Source organism: Lathamus discolor, chromosome 2, assembly GCF_037157495.1.
Source record: "Lathamus discolor isolate bLatDis1 chromosome 2, bLatDis1.hap1, whole genome shotgun sequence".
Lineage (NCBI taxonomy): Eukaryota > Metazoa > Chordata > Aves > Psittaciformes > Psittacidae > Lathamus > Lathamus discolor.
In genome coordinates, this window is record NC_088885.1 from 120,667,962 (window position 1) to 120,695,256 (window position 27,295).

Sequence of the window (27,295 nt, forward strand, 5' to 3'; positions counted from 1 at the left end):
ACCCTTATTGAGAGTTCAGGTAAAAGCAGTGTGTGGTCATGAAATGGGAGAGTGGATTGTAGCTAAATATTTGTGACTAAAAGACAGTTACGAAGAATTAAACTGGATGCTGACCAATGCCCAAAACCATACAAGAAACACATTTTCTGTCAAAGAATAAATGTGATTAAAAATTATTTTTTACTGATTTTTTTCCATTAGATGGCACTTGAGGTCTTCAGAGTATTTTAGTTTCAATCCTTTTTCTTCCAACTGAAGGCTTTATCCAAGCTGTTGGCAATCTTAAGGAAAGACTGAATGAGCAGTACCATTTTTCTAGGAATGAGACTGTTGAGACAAACAACAAGTTAGCTTTATGTTTTTTAGAAAAATGTATTAATAAAGGAATGATAAATTTATTCTACATGCTCAATCCTTCTAAGTCTGGCAATAATACATTTGGCGCTTCTATCTTATAAATGGGAGAAATGAATGACAAATCAAGCCATTTTGTGGAAGCCCAACCAGCAGTGGAAGTAGTTACTCGAAGTAGACAGCTCTAGCATAGGCATTGCTCCCAGTGCACCATCCCAGCAAAATTTCTATACCCAAATATAGCTTAAAATGTATATTACAGATAGAAGTGGCCAGAGGAATGGTATTCACCTAGATTATTAAAAGTTAAACCCTCTCTTTCTTCATAATTTTCTTGACTGGATATATATATAACTGGATTGACTGCAGGAATACTAACTAAAGGACAGTTTTGTCTAAACTTTCCTGGCATATATGCTAGCATATGGCAAGGGAAGGAAGGCAATGCTAGAAGTCAAGTCATATTCTTACATTTTAAAAGCAAGAAAGCGTAAACTCAGAGGCATGATTAGATAAAACTTTTCCTTTTGAATTGCATCTATGATCTTGCTGGCTACATACTCTGCATCATAAACAGGAAGAAAAGGGTGGTTTCTGCTGAAAAAAGAAAGAAAGCATTATGAAATTCTAAAACTTAGCTTTCGAAATGCATTCTAACACAGAAATAACTTAATTAATCTTTTAAGACTATTCCCCCTTCCCTATAAGTAGCCTTGAAAAGGAGTCCCCAGTCTCTTTGTTCCTGCTATCACCAAAATAAATTGAAAACTCTTTGTTTAGTATGAACCTAAGTTTTACTTACTGGCTTTGAAAATCTTCAGCTAATTCAGTATTGATAAAAGAAGTGCAAATGATTGTGGTTTTAATGCCCTGTTTTCCTGCATGATACAGTTCAGAAGCTAAGGCTTCCATCATTCCAATGACTGCATACTTACTTCCAGCGTAATCTGAAATGTGAAGAAAGAGGAGTTATCCAAAATATGTCAAAGGCAAAACTGTAAGTGTCATATGCAGGATTTAATGTATTCTAATATTATTTAAGCCACGATATTACTTAGTTATATACCTTGTAATTGGTATTTTAAGGATGCTGTGCATCTTGGTGATGCTAATGAATGTCATGCATCCTAGTGATGCTCTGAATATTAATGGCTCTTCCCATGACTGTTCTACAGTTGTCTAAAGGTAAGATTAATCCTTTCCAGAGGACTTTTTTCAGTGCACTACAGAGAGATATAGAAGATGAGCTTATTCAACATGTTATTGCCAGATACTCATATAGGAGGCAGCTATTGTTTCAGTTCATAGCATCTTCACCCTTTAATATCAGGGGTCACATTTCAGTAAGAACTAATTCTGATGGTAAAATCTAAATACCCTCCTTATAAATGTTGCTCCAACCTATTACTTCTTCTGATTTGCCCTGCAACTACAATGACATTTTGTTTCCCAGGAAGACTGAATCTTGTCTGACTTTTATTGTTTGATGAACATATGGTACATCCTTGGAGATAACCAACATTTGCCCTCACAAGGCCCTGTGCAATCTGATCTAAGTTAGGTCTGCTTTTATTTGGAGATATAGACCAAATGACCTCCAGAGATTCCTTTCAACCCAAATTATTCCACTGTTTTGCAACCATTAAGAACCTTATTTTAACACAGGAATGTACATGTGGTTTCCTAAAGCTTTTTCAAATGTAGACACAACAAAATCCAATTTTGCTAAGAGAGTAATTTCATGCAACTTGAAAATGCATAGCTAAGGTGTAAAAAGTTATAATGCATGGATAGGCAGGCCCACTCTCATAAGCCTTACAAGTAAATAATGAAAACTGGACATGACCTATTTACCTATTTTCAAAACTGAGTTTGACCCAATGATAACAGGCAAATAAAAACTACAGTAACAATGTGAATCACGGTGAGATACATATTACACTTAAGTTCACATTCTCATAAGGCAGGTGACCTAATGAGATCATGAGATCAGGATGGCACAGAAGCTGGAGGATACACTGGGCAGCAGACCCAGCTGATTAAATACTCAGCACTGTAGCAGACCGCTCTCCTGAGGGCAACAGCTAAAAATATGGAGCTGTTAAATAGCTTAAACCAATGTTGATTTAAAAAATAATTTTAATGAAAATTCTCCCTAAAATCCTTCTGGAACTGAAAACTGTTTTCCACCTACAGTTCCAGGTATAAACCATGTATGTCTCAGGAATCTGAACAATTCAGGTCTTCTGAATCTGCAGAAAAGCTGGCATGAGGAAGTACTAGACAACCTATATGCAAGGTTCCATTTCCTATACACAAACAAGTATTGTCCTTCCTCTATGGAGGAAGCAGGCTGCAGTCAGACAGTAACACCTGCAGTGAGCTCCCTGCACCACCCAGGCAACATGCCACCATCATCCTCTTCAATACAGCATGAGTATTCATATTTGCAGGCTCTTCCTGAGTGTCTGTATGTCAATACAAACTACTTAAGCAGTTGGGATGTCCGAGAAAAGATACTGGTATGTACATCTAATTTATAGCAACACTTGATGATACTAACCTGACATTCTATAGACCCCCAACAGTCCTGCTGCACTGGCTGTGCTAACCAGGTGTCCACGGTTACAGGTCATCATGGCTGGAAGAAAGGCCTTGCAAGTCTAGGAGACATAAAAAACCCCTTTAGAACTGGACATGCAAAAAATGTTGCATTACAAATTAGGCTTTACAACCTGATTTGCTTTCTGGGGCTTCAATATACAAGAAGCCAAAATGACCTTCTCTTTATTTACAGAATGTATCAAATAGAATATAAATACATATAGATATAAAGGTAGGTATAATATAAACATACATATAATATTTATAGAATTATAAATGAGACAGCATTTCCTTGACTGACTGATCCCTATCTGAAGATCCGCTGGCATTAAAATCATAGTACTGAAAGCAGCAAAGTTTGTATTTGCTCTGCTTCCTGTTTCCTCATGGTTTGTCTATTTGAGACTATTACCAAAGGTTTGGTACACAAGAGGGAGCTAGAAGCCAACACATCAAGAGGAGTTCAGGGGTCTGCAGGCCCTACTACAAACCAAACTACCTGGCAACACCGGAACCCTAGATCACTGCTGTGGGTGATGGCAACTATATAAGGAGGACGCTAATGTTTTATGAAGGGGAAGATAAGACAGAAGACAAGAGCAGTAAGAATTCTTTTTCAATAGCTGAGATGTCCTGCAATGTCTATTTGACTCTAAATATGTGTGCCTAGTAAATGTTTTTTGGTGGAGGGCCCACGGTCACTGTCCTCCTGCCCTATACCTCTTCAGACCTGTCAGGAGGAACATCTCTCCCAGTCTCTCTGCTTCGAGTATTAGGATAAACGATGCACTGTGGCCTGGGAAATGATTAGAGAGCTTCTATCTGCAGTGATTTTCCTTTGAGAAATGCCCTTTAGGGAGGGAGTGCAATGCAAAAATGCTACATTTTCCCCTGATGCAGGCTGCTCACTCAGGCATATACACAACAAATGCAAGAGGGGGCAAGAGTAACACTCCCTCACAAAAACCCTCCTAGGGATCTACTGAGACCCCAAATAACAGCAAAGTCCTTCAGAGTTATGAAAACAAAGCAAAGATAATACACACTGCCCAGATTAGTCTTCTGTGTACATTAAGCAGATGGTGACTAACAATGAAAATACAACCTGAAGACTGACAACAACACATGCAGCGTAGAAACATCTAGGTTGGAAAAGACCTTGAAGATCACCGAGTTCAACTGTAAACCTAACATTGCCAAGTCCACAGTTAAACCATGGGTGTGCCTCCCCGGATGCTACAAGTCTATTAGAACAAGCCTTCTGATGCCAGTGAACACCAGGAGCAGGAAAGTTGTGTGCTCCCATGTCAGCACTAACTTCAGCCACAGCTCTTACAGACAGAACATGTTTCACAACACACTGGCATAGAGTTTTAATCTACCAGAGTGCCCAGGCAGGTTTGTGTTAACATCACTGAGGCACAGGGGGGTGACTGCCAATTTGGTGTCTCTCTGGTTACAAGATGATTAAAAATATGTGTCTCTTCCCATTCAAGGTCCTTCCCATCCCTGTATCCCTGTTCCAAACTGCGTTCCCCAGGCAGGTGCCACCATGGTGATGTTCACACTAAAACACTTGCCTGTACCTTTCAGTCACACAGGAGAGGAAAAAAAATACATTACCCAGACATGAGAGAGGAAGTTGACTCTTAAGGTCTTTTCAAAATCTGCATCTGGAATGTCACAGAACTTCTTCCCAAGCAGTACACCACCATTATTGATTAGAACAGTGACATCCCCAACTTCTCTTCTAACCTGAACAAAAAAGATAAGCAGAAAGCTTTAGAAGGTATCCTTGCTTCTTGTGTTTCACTTACCAAAATGTTTAGTGATATTTGGAATTCTTTTATCTCTAATGCAAATGTAAGTATGTAAGAAATGTTGTACTGCATCAGATCAAAGGTCCAGCTCTTTGCTGATATGGGCACAGCAAATTCTGCCGGCTGGAGCTCTTCAGTTAACGTGTTTGGAGATTGAGAGTAACTTGAGTGCACAAAACAAACATTTTGAGACTGTTAAATGAAGAAAAACCAAATCATTTCAAAATAGTCATCACTGACAGGGAAGTCCAACAGAGAAACTACTTACCTAAACTAATAATTTTGGAGCATGTCTTTGCAAGAAGCAGAAAGCATTTATGGGAACATGGATTTGATGCCAATTGAAAATGTTATTTGTTTTTTTTCAAAGAGAGTTGATCTTGGTAAATTAGAAAGTGATTTTTTTCCTTGTACAAAGGGGATTATAAAAGAATTGCTGTTTGATTTATAGTATCACTCCAAGTAAAGATCAAGTGTCACATTTGAAGTACTGACCACAAAACTGCAGGAGTCATAATCATAGTCTTACACAGTCTCCCGTACTGCCCAAGTAATGGGCAAAGATCAGGATCCTTGAACACTGTGTGTTGGGTCAGAACATGCCAGAACACTCAACTTGCTCATCATCATTTTAGATTGGATATAAGGAGGAAATTCTTTCCTGTTAGGGTGGTGAGGCACTGGAATGGGTTGCCCAGGGAGGCTCTGAGTGCTCCATCGCCAGCAGTGTTCAAGGCCAGGTTGGATGAAGCCTTGTGTGGGATGGTTTAGTGTGAGGTGTCCCTGCCCATGGCAGGGGGGTTGGAACTAGATGATCTTGAGGTCCTTTCCAAACCCTAACTATTCTATGATTCTATCTCTGCAGAAATACTATTATGGTACAATATATCCTTGCCCAGGTAATGCTGTAATACCAGTTGTGGTTCTTAACATCTAGTACCAATAGCCCCAAATGAAGATTTTTTTTTGTGCACCGTTAGTTGGCTGTGCCTGTAAAGAACAGGTAAAGTAACACTTTGCTGACTGCAAACATGAGAACTGTGGTTCCATACAACTTAGATCCTGAGTCCAACTTACCCTTTAGAATTACTTTTCATCGGGAACATTTCTTGAGCAAAAACATTTATTTCAAACCTTCGTAGCCATGTTCAGAAAAAAAGTAATCTGTGCCGGTTAAAGTTAAAAGCAACAACCACAAAACAAAGAGGCCCCTGACAACTCATGGGAAATTAATGTTACATTTCAAGGCTACCCCAAAACAATCTATCCAGATTCAAGTCTCCTGAAATATTTTAGCTAATTTCTCTGATGTATGCCTTTGGACACAGAATGTCGAAGACGTGACCTGACAATCATGTGTATGAAGTACATACACTGAGAATTTAACATAAGAAGAATTTATCCTTGGCTAAAAGGGCAGAGTAGCTAACTGGAGTACAGGTGAGGTTATACTGGGAAATGTTTTCAGGCAGTATGTAGTTTAAAGACCAGTAAAAATTAATAATGTTAATTTAATGTCCGATTTCTGGACTCTGATAATGAAAATAATAGTTTAAAAAGCATTATGTCAGCACAGCAGAACAGTCTCATTTAAAATGGGTTCTCTCTCTACCTTACCTTCCAGCTGGACTGACCAAAAATGGAACTGAAGCTGACTCATCAAGTTGACTGGAGACCAGCCACGTACTAATGGTATTTCTGAAGACATGACACCCCACATCACCCTGACAGAACTACAATTTTCTAAACAAATGGACAAAGAAAAGGACCTACCCCTTAATATTGCCACTGTTTGGGGTTTAAAAAATTGGTATCTTAAAGAAAATTTAAAGCCTAAACAAGCTAATACATGGAGCTAACCTCTCCTGCATGTTTTTCCTATACCTTTAAGCTAATCTCACAAGAAAGACTGGAAATGTATACATCTAGACAGAGCAAATTAAAAGACAGTCACTTTATAGTGAACATAGTTTAAGTTCCATCTAGAAGCTACTTGTCAAAAAACTGAGTCATTGCCCTGTGTGATTGCTGACCTTTAGTGAATAGCACAGATTCTAGAGACAAAAATACCAAGATTCTAAAAAATATCAATAACATATACTATTAAAAAGAAGCACAAAATCAGAAGCAAGAAGTTGTATCTTACCTTGTCTGCCTGTTCATAGACCTCCTCCCTGTTGCTGCAGTCACAGTGGTAGGCAAACACTCGTTTAGCTCCATTTTTCTGAGCTAATCTGCATGTTTCTTTGTTACCTTCATCATCAATGTCCCAAAGAACCAAAGTTGCTCCTAAAGGAGCAAAATTTAAGGCCATCTGTCTTCCAACCCCATTTGCAGAGCCCGTAATGAGCACTATTTCCCCAGCAAAACTCTTCTTGCGTGGAGGAAATAGGAGAAAGATTAAGTTCTCAAGAAAGAAAAAAACCAGTAATTTCAGGGACCGCAGTATCTTCAGGAGGCTTCTGAAGCTGAACATGATTTCTCAGGCGCGAACACTGCTCTTCTGTCATAGAAACCCAGAAATACAGTATGTTACTGGCCCTCCAAAACAGTGAGACACTGACTAAGGAACGACTGACTTTGGAACAGCAACTTCTTTCACGCTGTTCTTTTGTGCAAGTACAAAATACATTACTAAAGACTGGTTCTGCGACAGCTGCCAGTAGGATTAAAGCAAGTACCTCCTGTTAGACCCTACACCCCTGCGGCTTTGTCCCAGAGCACTCAGCTTCTATCTCTGTTTTCCAGGTTTAGTAACACACAATACAGGTATGTTGTGGCAATGGCTCTAAAGTGCTCTGTTTTCATAGCAAGATGGTATAAACTGACCAGAAAAAGGACTGAAAACTGGCGTGGTATCCACCTTAGGAAGGAGGGTGTCTTCCTTAGCAGAAAGTATGATCTGCCGTTTCAGAAGGCAAATAGGATATCCGCACCGTGTGTATGTTCCAAAGCTGTACTGCCAAAGCCACACAAACTGTATCAGTTTGACAGCGAATTGCCAACCACAAAGCGAGTCATGTCCCGTGGGTTACGAGCCTTGATTTTCCCCCCGCATTTAGACCCCACCACTTCCGGTACAGCACTTCAGGGGCGAACGGCGGGGCTAAGGAAGAGCGCCCATCACCAACCCGCCGGCCCGGGGAAGTGCCGCCCGCCCGCGGCCCCCTCCCCACCGCCCTACCTGGCACGGCCGCCGCCGCCCCCCCGCCTGGCCGCAGGTCCCGCACCGGGCTGCCCGCAGTGGCACAGCGGCTGGCCCGGCCCGGGGTTGGCTACGGGGAGGGTGGAGGCTGCCCGGGGAGCTGCGGGGAGCGGGGCAGGGGCTGGGGCTGGGGCTGGGGCTGGGGCTGGGGCAGGCGGCGCTTCGCCGCAGGGCGTGTGCAGGAGGCCTCGGCTGCAGGGGAGAGGCGTCAAGCCTGAGTGGCCTCCCGGAGTCGGCTGTCGGGAGGAGCCGTTTGCTCCCTCGTTAGGGACCTGCGGTGCTGCTCGGTTAAATGATCAGTAATCAGCGCTGTTTAAAACAGTATAAAATCATAGAACCACGGGCTGGTTTGGGTTGGAAGGGACCTTAGAGATCAAATGGTTCCAACTACCTGCCATGGGCAGGAACACTTTCCGCTAGACCAGGTTGCTCAAAGCCCTGTCCAACCTGGCCTTGAGCACAGCCCGGGGTGGGGAAGCCACAGCTTCTCTGGGTAACCTGTGCCAGGGCCTCACCACTGTCATAGTGATGAATTTCTTCTATTATCTAATCTGACTCTACCCTCTTTCAGTTTAAAGCCGTTCCCCCTTGTCCTGTCACTACAGGCCCTTGTAAAAAGCCCCTCTCCAGCTTTCCTGTAGGTCTCCTTTAGGTGCTGGAAGCTGCTGTAAGTTCTCCCCAGACACTTGACTTCTCCAGGCTGAACAAACCCAGGTCTCTCAGCCTGCCTTCACAGGAGAGGTGCTCCAGCCTCTGAGCAACTTTGTGGACCTCATCTGGACTTGATAAATATAAAACAAATAATAAAATAAACCCCCACAAACAAACAAAAAACCCCAAACCAACTATATGTACCTATCTATGAGAGGTATTTTTATTCTTGAGCTTCCAGTAACAAGTTTTCAGATGGCTGGCATTAGTTTTGATCGTAACAAAACGGTTAAATATATGAAATATGGCAAATGCACAAATTGACCAATTTAAAAGTTAAACCTTCCCTCCTGTGCCCTAACTGCCCAAGCCAGGATGGTAGCATCCTGCTTGAGGAAGGACCTGGCCGTGGATTTGGAAAGCAAGTGCTCTTCCCTTCCTCTGCTGCTACTTGATTGTAGTTACGAAGTTAAACACTTAGTTTATACCATAAATCACTGTTCTCCAGCTTGCCTGCTTGCTGGAATGGGAACAAAAATGGAGATGCTGATCATAAATGTCTCCCCAGTGAAACCACCTGATTGTCATTGTTTCTCATGTTTAAAACAACAGTTGTGGTTCCTCAGTTTTCGTACATACATTATCCAGCTTTAAAACTGCAGTTCCACACCACTGTACTGTATTTTTCTCTCCAAGATTGAACAGAAAGCCATTATTCCACTTAGGCCTGTAAGACTGTGCTTTTCCTGTTATGTTCTCAGCTTGTCTCGATCACTGTGACATCCTCCACATACTTAGAAAGGCAAATGAAGAAGGCACAACTTATTTGCTGTACTTTGCATTTTGAATAAGCAATACTAAATATCTTCTCTTGCTCATCAGCAAGTCATAGAAGGAAAGAATTTGGATGAGGTCACGTTGTGCTCTGGTCCACACAGTTCAATTTATGGGGAATCATGGGACATTCTTCATTTCAGCTGAAATAAAATGGTAGTTCACATAAATTGATGCAATTTACATCAAGAAATATGGAGGGAAAGTCTATGCTGTCAGGACTAATAACTGGATGGAAGTGATGTACTTCCATGCACAATTTACCAGTGCGTATTCTATTTAGATGCCAGGAAAAGGTGGTGAAAAAAAACCCAACAAAGTAGTCTGGCTTTGCTGCCCAGGGTGGAATGTCCATATTCTCCAGAACAAGATGGGGAGCAGAATGCTGCCTTCTGTGAGTTAGTCAGACATAGCAAGTCTTTTCTTCTGTACTCTGACCAGTTCTTTCTGTCAGATGATATTCCCTGTTTCCCAATTATTTGAAAATACTAAAATTATTTATGACTATGGAACCGTATATTCTTTTCTGTCTTCAGCCCTTTTCAGCTTGAATAATAAGCAATTGGGCTGTTCGGCTATTTCAATCAGATGGGTTGTTTATCTGCATGTGTATATAATGGCACTTGAAAGTACTCCTAAATAATTTGCTTTTTTTCTTGGATACTGAAAAAATGGGTTCTTACATTACTGACAGTGGTGCTTAGGACTACAGAGGTGGGTTGTCTGATCTCTTTGGGCCTGACTAAACAGTACCCAGTGTCACTGCGCCACTGTGGAGCCTAATCGTGATGGGTAATGGGAAGGAAATATGGTGTTCCTGCTCAGGAAGGATCTCTTTTTCTGAGATCACTTCCTGACATCAGGGCCTCCGGAGTGGATTCAGGAACTCTGAACTCCAACAGTAGTGTGACAGTAGAGGGCAGAAGGCAAAGGGGATATGCTGGTGGGTGTCTGGGCACTTAGGCAGACAAACTGCTATATTTTATATACTGCAGCTTCCTCAAGGCATGACTCAATGCGTCTAATGAGCTTGAGAAATCAAATAGTCTGAAAATCACCAAAGAAGAACAATGCCAGGAAGAAGTGCAACCAGGAGACCAGAACATCTGGAGTGACCTAACAGTGCAAGGGAACCAGAGATCTTTCAGAAGATCTCAAAGCTGTGCAGGATTTGGAGGGGCAGCTGTCTTCAGTAGTGAGGAATATTATTCAGAAAATTATTTTCTCTAAGCATTTCTCTTTACCTAGTGCTACACCTGTTCATTTTACCTCAGGTTAAGCTTAGTTAGTGATTTAATTGCTCTTTTCACTAAGATATTGAGAAAGCTGAATGATGATGGTGTTCACATTTACACAAAGAAGGTCGACTAGATGTGTCAGCATGCTGCCATCTCTTTTGGCCAGATGTCACCAGTGACTTTAGCTTTTTGAGGGCCCACAAGGATTGGTGCTGGGACAGAGAAGACTGGTATGTTTAAAAGGCATTTGCAGGCGCTATGCGTTGTGAACAGTCATTACGCTGTGAACAGATTCATTTTATGCAGTGATGGTGAAACTTCTTGAATCTAAGGGATCTCTGAGGAATTCAGAGGGGAAGGTGTTACTTCTGAACCTCTTCATCTAGCCTGAGAAAACTGTTTAAGTAGTTTTTGTCTCCATTACTACAGAGGAACTCAGTATAATGGGTACCTGGGAGTAAAACACCTCCCATATCCAGAGCCTGCTGATCTGCAGACGGGTAAGTGAAGTTTAAGCATGCATGAGCTCCCATGGAAGGTCTTTGCTTTGACTAGTTTCCACTGCTTCTGTTCAGATGGAAGCTGCCAGCTTCTTTATTTTTCTGGCTGATGGGCAAAGAATGAGTTAATCACTTTTTGGGACTGACTTTGTCACATTAACTGTGTCACCAGCAGTCACAGCATGACAGCTACACTGTGTTCACAAAATAATAATGATATTTTCTATGTAATATTTTTCTGGATGGCGAAATGTGGTGCAGTTGAAAGTTCAGCCCCATTTCCTACCCTTATCAGCCAGTTGTTTGCAGAGATGAAGATGGAAGTGTGAAGAACTGTGAAAGTCCCACTATAAAACCTATTTACACTGCAGGTCATGATTGAAAAATGCTGGTGTATGTGTTGTAAGGAAGGCTTATGTGGCTTACCTGCCTCAAGTGCTTTTAGGAGAGAAATTCACCTATTATTTATACCACTGCTGCCATTGTCTTCTGCTCAAGAGGGAAAGAAAAAGCATTACCTGAATAAGTGCTTTAGAATATTTTCCAGAGGCATTAAGGCTAAGGGTTAAGACGCAGATTCTCATAGGAGTGTAGGAATAGTTTTCATAACTCAGTGTTCTGTAATTTTATATGGACTGGAATCGAAATGAGGTCTGCTGAGAGGTCTGCAGTTGGAGTGCGAGTCAATGCATACATTTAAATTTAGTAGGGAAATACAGGGTTGGTAGGGTCTTTTGCTGGGCTGGAGAAGGCTGTGCTGAGAAAGGTCATGTATGCCCCTGTATACTTACAGACATGGATAGCTATGGAAAGGTTTACTGCGCATAACCTGTGTGCAAGGATCTGCCAGCCTTTTCCTTGAGGAAGCAGTGCAGTGCTTTTAACAAACCATTTAGCAGAGCAATGTGCTTTTGTGATGACTGTTTAACCTTGAGAGATTTCGTTCCATGGTTTCAGCAAGGATTACAGTAAATGCTCAATTTAGGTAAAGTCACAATCTAATTAAACAAATTCAGTCTAAATCCCTGCTGGGCCAGTAAAGATTTGTCTGTCAAATACCTCTAAGCATTTTCATTTTCTATAGCAACAGTTAATTGGATATGCAACTGTCAGTTTAAATGCTTTAAATGAGGCTGATGGGATTAGTAATTGAATGCTCAGATTAATGATTTACAGCTGGCTTTGCTACCCTGTTCATTGCTTACAGCTATGTTCCTGATAGCTCCCTACCCTTATCAGGTGGGTGGAGTGATAGTCTGCACTTAGAATATAGTTATGATATTATGAAATACAGACAAATTTAATGTAATTAGTGCAGTCCCATTGATGTGTATGACTATTTTTAATACTGTGGGCAGCAGAGGATTATGATCAAAATGTTAAAAGCAGAAAATCTAAAAGTAGACACGTAATCTCCACAGCTGGGACTTGAAACTGGAGGTCTCAGTCGTTGCCCAATTAAACGTATACAGGTGTCTTTTGTGATTTGAGTCAGAAAGCAAACCTCAGTGTTGTGGGTGATGAAGTTACATCCAAGGCTGTGAGTGAAGGCTGATGAAGGGGTTTCTATGGGAGGTGGTAAGACTGCAAAGGGAGTAGAAGAGATGAAGTCTGAACGCTGCCAAAGTGGGTGCTTTTGGAGAAAGAGACCAGACTGCAAAGCTTAGTCATGCAGAGGGATCTCTTTGGTGATGCTTGAATTATCCATCTTGATGAGAACTGAAGAGAAGCATGAATGTTTAAAGACACTGATAGGGAAGTTACTCTGTTACCCGTGTGACTTTTCGATCCCTCTTCAGTGCTTTAAAAGGCCAGAAATGTAGTATGCTCCTTAGGGTTGTCTCAGAATGTCACTGTGGGTTTCAAAGCTAGAATATCTTCATTCTCAAAGCAACCTAGGCTCAGGGACCTTAACCATTCATTTGCCTTTTAAGTTGCAAATTCTGGGATGCTCCTGTTGGCATAGGAAGGAATCTTCCTGTTTCAGCCCAGCTGAGCTCTGCAGTGCCTGAAGAAGGTGGTTGTGGCACTGAGATGTATACATAAACAGTAGAGTTGTGCTATGAATTTGTCACTTTGCCTTATCTGTAGGGCTCCAAAACTATCCTTGATGACAGAGAGGCCCTTATACACAATACATTGAAAACTTTGCTTCTTGTTAATTAAGTTCCCTTCAGAATTAAAATGAGCCAGTGCATATTTAGGGTCTGTATTGAATAGAGTTTAATAATACTTATTTCAGTATATTAAATTAGAACATGTTGCTGTTCTTATAAAGAATCTATCTTGGGAAACATTACCTGAAACAGCTAACGACATTAATGTTGTAGTTACTTGTATTTATGATACAGTTATAAACAACTATAAAGTGAATTATTATAATTATTTAAAAATAATTACATACTGATTATTGTAATAATTTTGTAGTTATTTATATATATTGTATATCGTACTACATAGTAATTTACCAAGAAACTCCCAAGAAATTCAAAGTTCTGCTGTGCATATTTCAGTTTATAGAGTATGCCAAGTTAATCTGAGATGTGGGAATGGCTCTATGACCTTTCCTCATTATCCCAAGATTTATACTTAGGTTTTCAGGCAGAGCTCCAGCTGCATGCAGTTTGGTATTCAGAAATGATTGTATTCATCAGTTTCTCTCTCTCTCTCATGATCTGCTCCTATATGTGAACTGCATTTGGTTCAGGAAATCCTTTTTTTCCCTTCCTTCCTCTAATTAGTTCCTATTAAAAAGCTCAACTCATCCTTGCCTAACCTCAACTAGCCTTTTTCTTCCTTTTGTTCCTAATGCAGAGGAATTAATCTTTTTGGTCTAGATCCTTCCAGCATTCATTGTTCATATTCAGTTTTTGTTATACTTACTATTCAGACCAATGATACTATATTTGACAATACTCTGGAATATTGATTACCATTTAAAAAAGCCAGGGAAAGGAAATGTAGAATATGGGGTTTGGTTCAGGATGACATTTCTTCTTTCAGAATACTCCTGCAATTAATTTTCTGTCTAGACATTGGGCTTTCTTCCCTTCTGTTTATATAAAGCAATACAGCTGTCTCAATAATCTTTTAGAGAAGTGACACTTCTAGGATTGTATTATAAGGGGAAAATTAGAGGACCCTTCCACAACTTGAACCAAGAATGAGGTGCCCTTTTTCATCTCCCAGCCCAGTAGACGCTATCTTCAACATTAGTTTTGGTTTGTGATTTAGTAAAGTAGACTTCAGGAAACCTTGCTTGATTCACTGGCACATTTTGAGCTAATTTCATCTGAAATGTTAATTACTGAGAATGTTAGAAGACTTTAGTGAGTGATGGCATAACTGAAAGTCATAAGATAAGAAATTCCATGTCAACAGAAGAAATTAGATCTTATTCTAATTTCACGTATTTTGAATTATAATTATTAAGCTAGAAAGTGTCTGTCAGGGGAGGTTTTCAATTATAATGGAAGGAGTGAGGACTATTCAGCTTTGTTATTTCTTTCAGAGAATCAAAGTCACATCCCCCTTCCATGTACATTGACACCTGCCTCTGCAATCTTGGAAGAGACTCCACTTTGCTTGTCCTCACTCCTGTTTTGAGTTGCATGTATGTATCCCAACTAGATGTTTGTATCACGTACTTTATTACTACATGAATTGATGTAAATGAGAAGGTGTAGTAAATCAAACCATTCTGCAAGATATGCACTAGGTCTTTAGATACACACTAGGTCTTTAGAACTTTGGGAGTTTTATTCCTCATTAAATTACGATTTTTTTTAACTGTGAAGGATGGGTAACAACAACTGGTAAACCTTTTGCATCATCACATGCAACAATGCTTGTTTTAGTTAGAAGGCTGGCAAGGGCACCTTTCTGACTAAATTAGGGGGAAGTAAGTTTTAGGGAAGAGAATAAATGTTGAACTGCATTGTCATTTTATTTCTTTCTGGAGTGTATGTTTGAAGCAAACCTGTTGCTGGTGCCTGCATCCCATGCATGAGCAGGCTCAGTGTGCACAGCCCAAAGTCCTTGTGGATAAACCCACTGAGGTCATGTGTTCCAGGAGCGAGGCTGATGTGGTGGGCAGGTGCTATGGGGAGAAAAAATGAGAAGAAGACATTACCTGTGGCTGGTGGCATCCTGAAGCACTCACTAGAAAAGTGATAGGGAACACAACTGAATACTGAAAAGGCCATGGAGCTTCTACAGGCAGCTGCATTTTCTGCCTGATATCAGGCAGAACCTGGTATCATCAACTCTGTACAGCAGGAAAATAGATGTCCTGCTTTTTATTGAAAGAAAATAAATGCCTTGTGGTTTATCAGCCTTTCAGTAGGAAGAATTATGGAAGGAAGCGCACAATGGGATGGGCCTGGCTTTTGATATAAGTGACACCTATGTAAATGCCAAAGGATCTACACTATGTAATAGTGTTGGGGTTTCTTTGTCCTCAGATTTACCTATACTGCTTTTGTCTTAACCAGGAAAGACTGACCAGCAGTCTCTTGTATTTCAGGAGCACCAAAGTGATTTATACCAGCTGAGAAATAAAGCACAAAGCTGTTTCATGGAGAACTCTTTATCAGGTGCTTTGTAATATTAGGATTTCAAAGGGGTTTTTAATGCAGTTTTGGGTCTAGTTTATTTTGTACAAACTGACTTACCGCTTTTTGAATTAGCACTTACAACTTTAAGGTCAACTGTGCAGTCCTATATTGGATGGATATAAAAGATGCAACTAATCAAATGTGACATTGTGTTGTGCATTGGAATCATGTTTTTAGTGCTTGAAGACAAACACAATTTTTTTTCATGTGAATTGGGTGAACACTGAATTATATATTTAGGTTTTCAACATTTATTCTGTTAACTGGTTAGAGGAGTTAGAGCAAATACACTTATATTCACTTTACAGCATGTTTATTATTCTAGTACTCTTAAGAAACTGAAAACTAAAGACAAAATTGTTTCAGCTGTTGTGTGTGTAATACAAATTCTGTAATTACAGAAAAGAGGTTGGCATTGCCCTGACTGCCTGAAGAAAATTTGAGATGATGTTTGATTAAATGACTGAGAGAAAACAAAAAACTTCTCAGAATTTATGCAGTTAGGATGACGAATTTATTGTACATACAGTTAAGCAACTCTACTGTAGAGGTACTTCCTCTAAAGGAAATGAATACAGTAATCAAAATAGTTCTAGCATGGAAAGTACAATACAGACTGAAACTTGACCAAAACTAAAATTAGTTGTTTGACTTGGAAGAACACAAAATGTGAAACAATAAATTGCAGGTTGCATCAATAACCAAGGACAGTAAAAAACTGTACAGTACAAGCAACACGTTACAATAAGTTATGACCAATAAGGCAGTCTTTCTCATTTAGGACAAAAAGGATAAAGGGAAAGGTATTAAAATCTCATAAATCCACCATATCTCTTTTCCATCTCTGGGACCTCTTTGGAATAAGTTTCCCCATCTTCTTCTGAAGGGAGAATGGAGTCAGCGAAGCGCTTAAGAAACCCACCATATCTTTTCTGGTAATCCAGCCACCATTCTGGCCTGCCCACTCTTCTCATGAAGCCACCGTATCTCTTTTGCAGCTCTTTGGCTTCATCTTCCAACTCAGGGCTGCGCTTTATGCTTCTCATGAACCCTCCATATCTTTTGCTGACATCCCCATCGTTTTCATTTATCTCTCGGTAATGCCCCGCTTCAGGGTTATCCCCTGTTCCCAGAAGCTCCTTCAGCAGATCAGAGGAATTAGCAAGGGCATCATCATCTGAGTCTTTCTTCATAAACCCTCCATACCTTTTAGCTAGGATTTCTCCTCCATTAGCTTCATCCTCCGGTTCTACCCGGTAGAGCTCATCCATCTTCTTCATGAACCCCCCATATCTTTTCATGAAGCCTCCATACTTCTTTGCAAGCAAATGGTTCTCATCCAGCTCCTTCTTGTCTCCTGGAGCTATGTTGCCATCCTCAGAGAGATCCAGCTTCGCCAGTTGCAGGAGCTCCTTGCAAGTCTCCCAAGCTTTGGCAGAAGGCAACTTCCCTTCACATTCTAGTGTACATGCCTGAAAAATGGATGTGATTTACTGAGAATGATTTGATAGCGGCAATCGCCTCACTGCAACCTTGTCTAAGTGTTACTTGTTTTTGCAAGACCATAAGCGAGCCACTCTCTGTGAGTGGCTTGGAAGGGCTGTTCCTCGTGAGCACCTAATTTAGTACCTGTGTGTTCTCAAGTTCTTCATACCCCTCTCTGAAGGATATGGTAGTCTCCACTTTGTAGTCTCCACTTTAAGAGACAGGACACTGGATGAGATAGATCGTGGGTCCTATATGTCAAGTCTGCCTCTATGTTTCTTTTCCTAAGGAAGCCACATGTACAGCTCCCGCACCTCCGTTACGCTTGGGTGCGTTGTTATGATTCTTTATTCTTTTATTTACTACTAGGAAGCTAAAAAACAGTTGTGGTTTTCTTCATAATCAAAGTGTAAAAGTGTATTGAATCTTAATAATTAAAAGTAACATGCAGAAATTTTAGGAAAGAATTTACGTGGCACTGTCATTGCAAAGAAGCCAGCTGTACTGTACTGCTCATTATCTCCACGACACTGCATGGCACTAAAGGCTGAATTTCTGTCTGTTATCATTAGTTTCTCTTCATGGAGCAGGTCTTTCAAATGTGTACCAATACAGATGCAGAAATACAGGCTGTCTTAGGCAGGATCAAAGTTCTGGCTTTGCTAGTTTGACATACAGAGTAGTGACCACCAGAAAGAGGGGGAAAAGTCCTAAGCTGTGCTGCTTCTGACTATAGTGAAAAAACATCAGGCTGAGACATAGAGTTTTCAGTACCTGTGTGCATATCTCATAGCCTGTCATGTAATGATAATAATGTACATATTAGCTACTGCTGTCTCTGTCAGGGGAACTTACTTCTTGTGAAGCCACATTCTTCAGTTTCAAAAAAGCTGAACCCGAAGGCTTTTCTTCTTGTCTATGGTTTTCATATCATAACAATTGAAGAAATCGTCAATATTTTCAATAGAGAAACACTTATTCTTCTATGGACAATGCTTTCTAAAGATCTCAATAGGCTTTAAAAGCATGAAATTAAATCCCAGCACAGGTCTAATAGCTTACTGACCAGCTTCTTACCTCTGGCCTTACCTGTGTCTTGAGCCCCATTTCAGTCTGAGAAATTTATATATGACTTTTTTATGATGATAAGACAACAAAATGGATTTATGTATTTTGTGACATAGTAACTAGCACTAGATGCTTATTGCTATATGATACAGTTATGATATAAAGAGAATGGAATCTCAGCTTTAGTCTGAGTTTGAAATTTCTCTCAGTCAAAGCAAGAATAGGTCTTTCCCCTTTTCAGTTAGTTTTAATAGATCCCTATTGCCAAATGAACATGAATATGCTATCTTATAGGTGTGAATAACCAGGTACAATGGGATAAATCTTATAACTTCCAGATACGACGTGATAAATTCATTGTGTTACTAGATGCTAGTATCTAGAAACATTTGCTTATAAAAATCATTTGTACATGTATAACAAACATAAGGTATGGCACACTGCTTCTTTTCCTATTCAGCTAATAAGTGTTGTTACTGAATAAGACTTTGATTCTGTCTTGAATAATTACTGAAGATGTATGAAGGAGAGTATTAATATAGACATCTGCAAGTACATCACATATCTCTCCCTCCAAAAGAGCAAACTACCATTTTTTTCCCCCCTAGATGACATTAAAGCTAAGGTTTGATTAAAAGCTAATGTAAGCAAAAAAAGTACAGGGAACTGTTTTGCCATCCATCCTAAGAATATTGCCCTTATGAATCTGCTGTGGTCAAGAGTAAATCCTTGCGCTTTTGGAGTAAGCGCAAGCACTCAGTGATTCCTAATCCTGCATAAGAATAGGGTCCAGTCCTTCCTTTTATGTGCTCTCAAGTAATCTATGACATCGTAGGAACAAAACTTTTTAGATTATTTAGATGTGCTGAGAGCATGATGCTTCAATATCCATCTACCTGAGGTCAGGAACCACAGGTACTGCTGGCAAAGGACTCAGTATCCTGAGTTCCTACCTTCTTCATGGAGGGCTGAGGGACCCCAGATTTTCAAGAGTTGCCTATGTGACTATACTTTTAAATAATTTCAGTATCATTAAAGTTACAGGTAAACCTCCCCCTGCATTCTGGAGTTTTCTTGGCAGGATTTGTTTTGGGAGACTATCAAAAGGGATGTTTTACAGGAATATTCCTAACGCTGTGCAGCACCGCACAGAAAGAGCAGCGGGAGGTATTGCTACTCAAACCAGGCTTGAACCTCACTTTCGGTGAGATTTCAGGCAGATCCGCCGCTTTCCAGCTCCTCAGCCATCCCGCGGGGACAGCGCTCACCCTAACGGGGAGCCAGCGGCTAGGAGTCGTCCGCATCCTTAAGTGCCTGGCAGCGACCCTTCCTTTCCCTCTTCGGCCGGATTTCCCTTCCCCTTCACGTTTTCACTCGGCTTTCTCCTTGCCCCCCCCACCCCCAGCTGCCCGGCGCGGGGTGTCCCTCATCCCTTCGAAAGCCGCCTCTCGCTGACGGGCAGCGGGCAGTCCGGGGATGCGGTGTCTGGGGGCGCACTGGGTTTATGCCGCTCTCTCCCCAGCGCTCCAGGGACCCGTGTCCCGCCTTCAAATCTGGGTCTTCCGAGCGACCGCGGCCGCTTCCCCACTCTTTATTTTTGCTATTTTCCCTCCTTTTCCCGGGTGCCCTTTTTCTCCCTCACGAAGTTAACCCAAGGGGGAGCGGGGCCCGGCCCGGCCGAGGTGTCTGAAGGGGGCCCGCAGCACCCCTGGCCCCGCTCCTGCTTACCAGGGGGTGTATGCCTGCGCGGGGTCCCAAGCGGTAGGCGCAGGCAGCGCAGTCGCGGCCGCAGTCCGCCCTTGCCCGCGGGAGCAGGCAAGTGCTGAGGGCCAGCAGCGAGCAGCCGAGTCTCAGGAGCATCGCCATGGGAGCTGCAAGGAGAGAGAAGTCAGCCGGCAGCGGCCTCCCCCCGCTCCCACCCCGGCACTGCATCCTCCGCCTTCGGGGCAGCAAAAGGAGGCACAAAACTGTTCTGCCGCCGCGGTTTAAAACCCAGGTCCTGGCTCGCACACAACTCTGGTAGCCCACACGCTCTTTGGAGCCGGCGTGGTTTCCGCTTGCGAGGTAAGCAGGCGCTTAAGGCAAGCAGGCTCTTAAGGTAAGCAGACGACGACCCTATGTCCGGAGCCGGTGCGGACCCAAAGATGAAGCGACCAGAAAGACTTCTTCCCGCAAAGCCTCCAGGGGAGAGACCCCCGCGGACAGGAAGGCAGCCCCTCCCGGGAAGGGATTCCCACCGCAGCGCCCCGAGTAGCCGCCCCGACGACAGCCCTGGGAGAGCCGCCCCGTCCCGCCCCGTCCCGTCCCCCATCCCGCGGGCTGAGCGGTTCACTCACACAAGGGCTCCCCTCGGGGCTCCCGGGAGTCGGTCAGGACTGAGCTGCGCCTTGCTGGAGCCTCGGCGTCGAAGCCGCTGTTATTTGTAGCGAGGCCGAGCAGACTCTGGAGAAGCCCCAGAGGGTGCGCGGTGCGAGGCACTCGGAGCCTGCGGCTTCTAATAGCGGAGCGGCTCGGGGGTCGCCGAGCGGAGCAGGAGCAGGTGCGGGCGGCGGCGGCTCCGGCACTTTATAATTAGTGACCGCGAGGGGAGCGCGGCCTCCCCCAATCGCCGTCGGGCTCCCGCTGACGCAGCACCTACGACATCCCCCCCCCCCCCCCCCATCGCTGCTGCCCCACCGTCAGAACCTCCGACGGGGCTTGGGATGGGGGATGGAGGGGGTGTGCCCCTGCCGTCGGGGGGAGCGGGGGAGCGGCAGCGGCAAAGTTACCGGGGGAAGTTTTCCCCGGGGGCGGGCGGGGATGAGAAATCGGCGTGAATCACGCCGGGGACGGGGGAGGCGGCCAGGGTGGGGAGGCAGCCCGTCGGCGGAGCCCCGCTCCCCGGGGCGGCAGGCGCAGTTTCCCTGCGGAGCGCTGCACAGCGCCGGGCCGCGGGGTTGTATGTGCGGGGTTGGGATTTGATCGTTTCACTCTGCCAAAACGTGGAGCGCTGGTGCTGGGAGTCAGTGCTGCCTCCGTCCCTCTGTCTCAGGTGTAAAGCACTGTGTGCGTGAAGCAGGTTTTACTAGAGCGAGTGAGAAGACAAGGTTTTTGGTTTGAAAAAAACAAACCCAAGGGGTTTGTTCTAGCATTTTGGTTTGAAAATACTGGAATTTCACAAGTATGGATAGATTTGCCTTATTTTCATAATTTTGCTGACCAGGAATGCACAAATAGGAAGGAACCAGATACAGGCAAAACCCCAAGCACTTCTGCAAGGTTATCAACCCCAGCAGCTGGGGCAGGTCACTGCTATGCTCCGTTTGACATCCTGAGGAACTGGTGTAGAGCAATGATGCTGATCCCTGACACCTCTTGTTTGCAGAGGGCTCTGCCTCAGCCATGCTAAGATGCCAGAACTGACGGTCAGAAGCCACCTTCTGTTTCCAGCCCCAAATTATTTCTAGCTGATTTATATCTATTTGATCTTCTTTCAGCATTGGTTTTTGGTTTAAATAGCATTTTTCTCCCTCCTGGTGTGTTTCTAGGTGGGATTATTCTCCCTAGTCCTCATTTTGCTGAGGTGAACAAGCTCTGCTCTTCAACTTTCTGCCTTGACATAGGCCCTTTTCATGTGCTCTGCCTTTGCTTTGTTTGGTGCTCATCATTTCTGGACCTGAGTGATGGGAGCAGTATGCAGTATGTCAGTTGAAATTTCATTAGGGCATTAATGCGTAATTATCTCCCTTGGAAAAGGAAGACATCTCAATTTATACCTTCTCAGATCTCATATTTGCCTCTCCTAATGCTGCAGCACATCAATATCACACACTTGTCTGTTACGTGAGATACAAGACGGGTCTTTATCCTTCAGAACTAACACAAAGTCAGCACTGTTGCATGAAAATTGTGTTTACTGCCACCTGTTAGTTTTCACATCATCTTTCCCACTCAGGTTAAGGATGCTGAAATGAATGCCTGCGTTTTCAGAAATGTATCCATTCAAGCCAAAGACACAGCTCTTGCCTATATATTCAGTGTAAATGAGAAGAGAATTAGGCTCTCTGTTTATGCAGTACTATCAGCCAACTTTGTAAGTGAACCCTCAAGAGAAGAGGTAGGCATTTTCAAAATCATCCCAGTGGGTATATTTAGGTTTGCATGTGAGGGATCTGTATTTGTAGCAATGAGCAAATTGTTATGCCACTGAATCAGCAGGAATGCTGTGAAGTTTGTTCCTGAGATGGTTAGGGAAGCACTGACTAACTCTAAAGGTGACACATTCAGTACCTCCTTTGCAGTAAAGATGCTTTCTACAAGTAGAGCTTTTAGTGATTGACATCATTACTCCTCTGGCTACTGACCCTCAGCTCGGCCATCATTTATTGGCTTGCGCTGTACTAGTCAGCATGGTGTGATGGGACAGATAGATAGCCCAGTAGCCTCCTGATTTCTCCTCCCACAGCATACATCTCATGTCCCTGGGGTGACTGGCTCCTGCTTTTATTGTTCTGCACACGAGTGTCCGTGCTCAGCCTGCTTACTCAGCTACTCAGCCTGCCGTGTTCTTCAGAACTCTGTTTAATGTCATTTGCTGTGTCTAATATGGTCATGACAAAAACGCAGTCTGTGTCAGAATCCCACTGTGCACAGAGGTGCAGATAATCCCCGCAGATAAGATACAGGACTATAACAGGAACAGAGGAAGGATGAAGTAAAAGCAAAGCATATAAAACGACCAAATAAAAGGCATGTAAATTCTGTGTAGAAAAGGAGTAATGAGGAGGGTTGTTTTACAGTGGGTAAGCTGCTGGTGGGGACCAGGGAAGAGGAAAAGATGGGAAGAGATTGGGTGTGAAATACAGAGGTGGAGGGACACCGTCAGAGAGGAGAGGTATATGTGCGCAGCCAGCACTGGGCAGAAGAAATCCAGCTGAGGCTGTTGGAAGTGCTACAGGTATCCCTGACTCTCTAGTTTGTTGCTTCTGTATATCCTCTGTCATTTGAGTCTTGGCTGGTTCCTCTCACTGGTCCTCATCCTGCATCCTTACAGAGCTTGTATGAAGGTCGCCAGGGCCTGGCAGGGCAGGGAGCTGGAAGAAGGGCCCAGCCAGACTTGTTTTACCCTTTTCCCACTAGATGCAGCAGTGCCTGCTACACAAAGTCCTCTCCTTCCTCCTGAAAGATGCTAATATTCACAGAGAATGAGTAGCACTACAAGGAAGGAGTAATTAAGAAATTTTTTCTTGAAGAGCTGACTTTTCCCAGTGTCAGCAGATGAAAGTGCTATAATTCGCAGCCTGAGTTCAGTTTTGTACTGGGCAAGTATCATTTGCAGAGAGAAGATGAAAACAGGAGAGATTTTTTGAAATTTGGATTAAATACTACAAAGCAAAAGCAACATAAGGAAAATTACTCACTGTAGGAGCGGAGGATAATATTTCCTCAGTAACAGAGGACTGAGAAACAAAGAAATAGGGAGGCATAAAAAGAAAGAGATCACTTTTCACAGCAATAAAGATGATAACTTGTTGTACTCTATGAACATTATAATAAAAATGTCCTAGTGTTACTAAAAACTTTGGCATTTATATAATCCAAAGTTACCACAGACACCAACTGCTTTTTATCTGTCATCAAAACATACCAGCCAAAAGAAACCTGGTTGTATTACAGTAGTGCTCACAGCCCCAAGGGCCCTGTTGTCCTATGGCTTGTCCAGACTCCCAGGCTCAAGCTAGAACAAGGTGAAACCAAGGTGAAATCTTCATTTTACTGATCAAGAACACAATTCAAATGACTTTACAAAGTCTTGCCAGAAGTGGGCAGCTGAATTAGAAACTAAATCTCTCTCGGATTTCACTGCAAGGACCTTTTACTGCAAGGAGCAACTTTCCTTTCCAAACTATACTCATCATGGTAATGAAGCTGCTATAAAATCATTCTGCTGGATGATGGATTTACAGAAATATGAAATAAACATGCTGCTAGCACCCCAAGCAACTCTGCGACAGAGAGCCTTTTTGATACAATTGAAATGGGGAATGTAAACCAGCATGTTGGTTATTTTCTTCAGCTCAATGCAAAGGGTCACAGCATTTCTTAAGACCAAACAGTCAGGTTCCATTTGGCTTAGTCTAAACAGGCTTAATTTTTAATGGGAACATATATAAGAGACAAGAAAGGCATTGCAGGTCAACTCTCCTATACCAAACTTATCATCAAAGTAGCTTATAGGCCTGTGTTATTAAGCTATAGACACAAGGTATGCATTGCTACTTTTAAAATACCTTTATTAAATTATGTCTAATAATGTAAGCAGAGAGGAATTGTAATATGCAGAGATGCTCAATGTATGGTTGGTATAGCACTGTCCAAAATGTACCTTTACAGGACAGAGATGTTCCAGTGCTTACCATATCTCTATATATCCCTTAATACGCATCTAGGTGTATCATTTAAGATATGAAGAAATATGAAAGATACCTGTCGTGCACACATTTCTGCACAGCTGCTGAAGACAAGCTTGTATGAAGAACTGTAACGCTGAAATTTTCATCTCAGGCAAAGCTGGGTCTGCTTAATAATGTTTTTGCCCTTGAAAAAAATTACACCTTTTTTAGAAGGCATAACCATATGCTGATCTAGTGGCGATAAGGAGATGATTTCACTGGAAGAGCACTGACAGCTACTGTCCCCATCTCATAGCTGATGCTATGCAGCTTTCTAAGGGGGAAAGAGGTTTCACACTACTTTCTCTGAGTGAAATGGCGTGATACCCATTTGGAATGCACCCTGGCGGTCTTCAAGGCCAGATTGGATGAGGCTTTGAACAGTTTGGTCTAGTGGCAGGTGTCCCTGCCCATGCCAGGAGGGTTGGAACTAGATGAGCTTTAAGGTCCCTTCCAACCCAAACTGTTCTGTGATTCTGTGATTTAGTATAAGCATGCAACAAATACAGTTTTGGGTGTATTTGTTTACCTGCGACTGTATCAGACAAAATAAGAACAAAGCAAAGAAGTTTATACTGTTCTGTCCAGATACATGGAGAGTCACTTTATTACATGCTTCTCTGTTTTTCACAGACAGATGTTTATGTGCACTCAAAGATATCTCAGATCAGGCCTGAACTGTAGTAAGTGCTGCAAAGTAGAACAAACTGTACAAAATATGTATTTGTTATAAAAGCACTATGTTGCTTATTTCCACAGAGGCCATGGGAGTTTGGGTGTTTGTTTCTTTTTTTTTTTTTTCCCATCAAAATAAGAAGAAAACAGAACGCTCAGCAGCAAAATACACTGTGATGGAATCCAGGCACAGTGGTTATTATTTAAGACAATAGCTACTTACTCCACAAGTGGAGTGATTTATTCTAATTTCTTAAATTAAGAAGACTCATCCATTACAAAGGGAGTACTAGATCACATCTATGATTAAGGATTGCAGTGTATAATGCATATGTGGAAGGAGTAGCTGAAAATTGTAAATGAGCGATTTTGATTACTTCAGTCATATTAAGAAAAACAAACAAAACAGAGTCTAAACAATGTATCTGGAGTGCAAGCTTCAACTGTTTTCCCATTATTCACATTAATACAGCAGAATTTTGGTGCTTTTCCTCCATTTCCAGCCTCACATTTTCATTGCTAGTATTTTATTGCCCAGTTGGGGAGTGCTGTGCTCACACTTTAGCACAACATCCAAAACAAGTTGTTTTTGCAGACTGGAGCTGTAAGGAGAGCCTGACGCATTACATGCAGACAGGGTAAAGGCTGGCTGGATTCCTTGCTGTGCTCCTCGGGAGGCGCAGCTTGGTGCTGCAGGGCAGGCAGAGGTGACTTGAAACTCCCATATTTTGGGCAGTTCATAGACGTAATTTAAAATGGTGTTGGTGGCTGCTGTGATTTCCAGCTGCCCAGCAGGGAGTGTTTTATGGTTGAGCACCGACCTCTCTCCTTTCCATTCCTACCATGGCCTGAGCATGACTTCTCTCACACCTTTTCTGGGCCATGAAGGGAGCCATGGCGAAGAGCCATGTGTGCTCTCCCTCTTCTGCTGGAGGGATTCCCCAGAGGTAATCCAGGTAGCAATGAGGGTCATACTTTATTTTGTTATCTCTGCTGGAAATTCCCCTTGTCCACACTGGGGATCTGTCTGCCTTTCAGCCTGCTGTGGCTGTAGCATGTGTGCAAGCAGCATGAAGCTTCTTGTGCTCTTACAACATACCTTAGTCAAATGGTGAGCTAAATTCCTCATCTGCAAAAGCAATGTTGTGCTTATTTATGGTGGAGTTCACTCTAAATTAGCTACAGTCACAGCTGTAATCCCTGCAGAACTGCAAATACTAAACAGATGATGTTTATGCACTAGGATGCCACTCAAGTCTGGGAAGGCAAATGCAGGGACTGAGAATGAAGATCTTAGGCCCGCTGTAGGAGAGGATCAGGTTCCAGATCATCTTAAGAACCTGAATATGCATAAGTCCATGGGACCTGATGAAATCCATCCGCGGGTCCTGAAGGAGCTGGCAATTGAAGTTGCTAAGCCACTGGCCATCATATTTGAAAAATCATGGCAGTCAGGTGAAGTTCCCAACAACTGGAAAAAGGGAAATATAACCCCCATTTTCAAGAAGGGGAAAATGGAAGACCCGGGGAATTACAGACCAGTCAGTCTCACCTCTGTGCCTGGCAAAATCTTGGAGCACATTCTCCTGGAAGGCATGCTAAGGCACATGAAAACCAACAAGGTGCTTGGTGACAGCCAGCATGGCTCCACTAGGGGGAAATCCTTCCTGACCAATTTGGTGGCCTTCTATGATGGGGCTACGGAACTGATGGACAGGGGTAGAGCAGTTGATGTCATCTGCCTGGACTTGTGCAAAGCGTTCGACACTGTCCCACACGACATCCTTGTCTCTAAATTGGAGAGATATCAATTT

At 42.7% G+C, this 27,295-nt stretch overlaps 2 protein-coding genes across 2 annotated transcripts; both read right to left on the bottom strand.

Annotated features, from left to right (window-relative positions):
* Positions 1 to 233: 233 nt before the first annotated feature.
* On the bottom strand, positions 234 to 8,047 carry LOC136009382 (epidermal retinol dehydrogenase 2-like). Its single transcript, XM_065669372.1, has 7 exons — positions 7,963 to 8,047; positions 6,925 to 7,281; positions 4,582 to 4,713; positions 2,918 to 3,017; positions 1,157 to 1,301; positions 826 to 948; positions 234 to 327 (listed from the first exon to the last, which is right to left on the bottom strand). Exons 2-7 carry the CDS (start codon positions 7,252 to 7,254, stop codon positions 234 to 236), a joined length of 924 nt encoding a protein of 307 aa, XP_065525444.1. The 5' UTR covers positions 7,255 to 7,281; positions 7,963 to 8,047.
* A 7,970-nt stretch (positions 8,048 to 16,017) lies between these two features.
* PENK (proenkephalin) lies at positions 16,018 to 20,926 on the bottom strand. Its single transcript, XM_065669374.1, has 3 exons — positions 20,712 to 20,926; positions 20,104 to 20,246; positions 16,018 to 17,294 (listed from the first exon to the last, which is right to left on the bottom strand). Exons 2-3 carry the CDS (start codon positions 20,239 to 20,241, stop codon positions 16,629 to 16,631), a joined length of 804 nt encoding a protein of 267 aa, XP_065525446.1. The 5' UTR covers positions 20,242 to 20,246; positions 20,712 to 20,926; the 3' UTR covers positions 16,018 to 16,628.
* Between the last annotated feature and the right edge of the window lie 6,369 nt (positions 20,927 to 27,295).

Bases quoted from the DNA above. Each gene is read 5' to 3' on its own strand.
- LOC136009382 (XM_065669372.1), bottom strand. From the start codon at position 7,254: ATGTTCAGCTTCAGAAGCCTCCTGAAGATACTGCGGTCCCTGAAATTA. The intron at 4,714-6,924 runs GTAAGATACAAC...TTTTTTGTTCAG, and splicing joins TCTATGAACAGGCAGACAAG to GTTAGAAGAGAAGTTGGGGA. The intron at 3,018-4,581 runs GTAATGTATTTT...TATGTCTCCTAG, and splicing joins ACTTCCTCTCTCATGTCTGG to ACTTGCAAGGCCTTTCTTCC.
- PENK (XM_065669374.1), bottom strand. From the start codon at position 20,241: ATGGCGATGCTCCTGAGACTCGGCTGCTCGCTGCTGGCCCTCAGCACT. The intron at 17,295-20,103 runs GTAAGCAGGAGC...TCCATTTTTCAG, and splicing joins GCGCAGGCATACACCCCCTG to GCATGTACACTAGAATGTGA.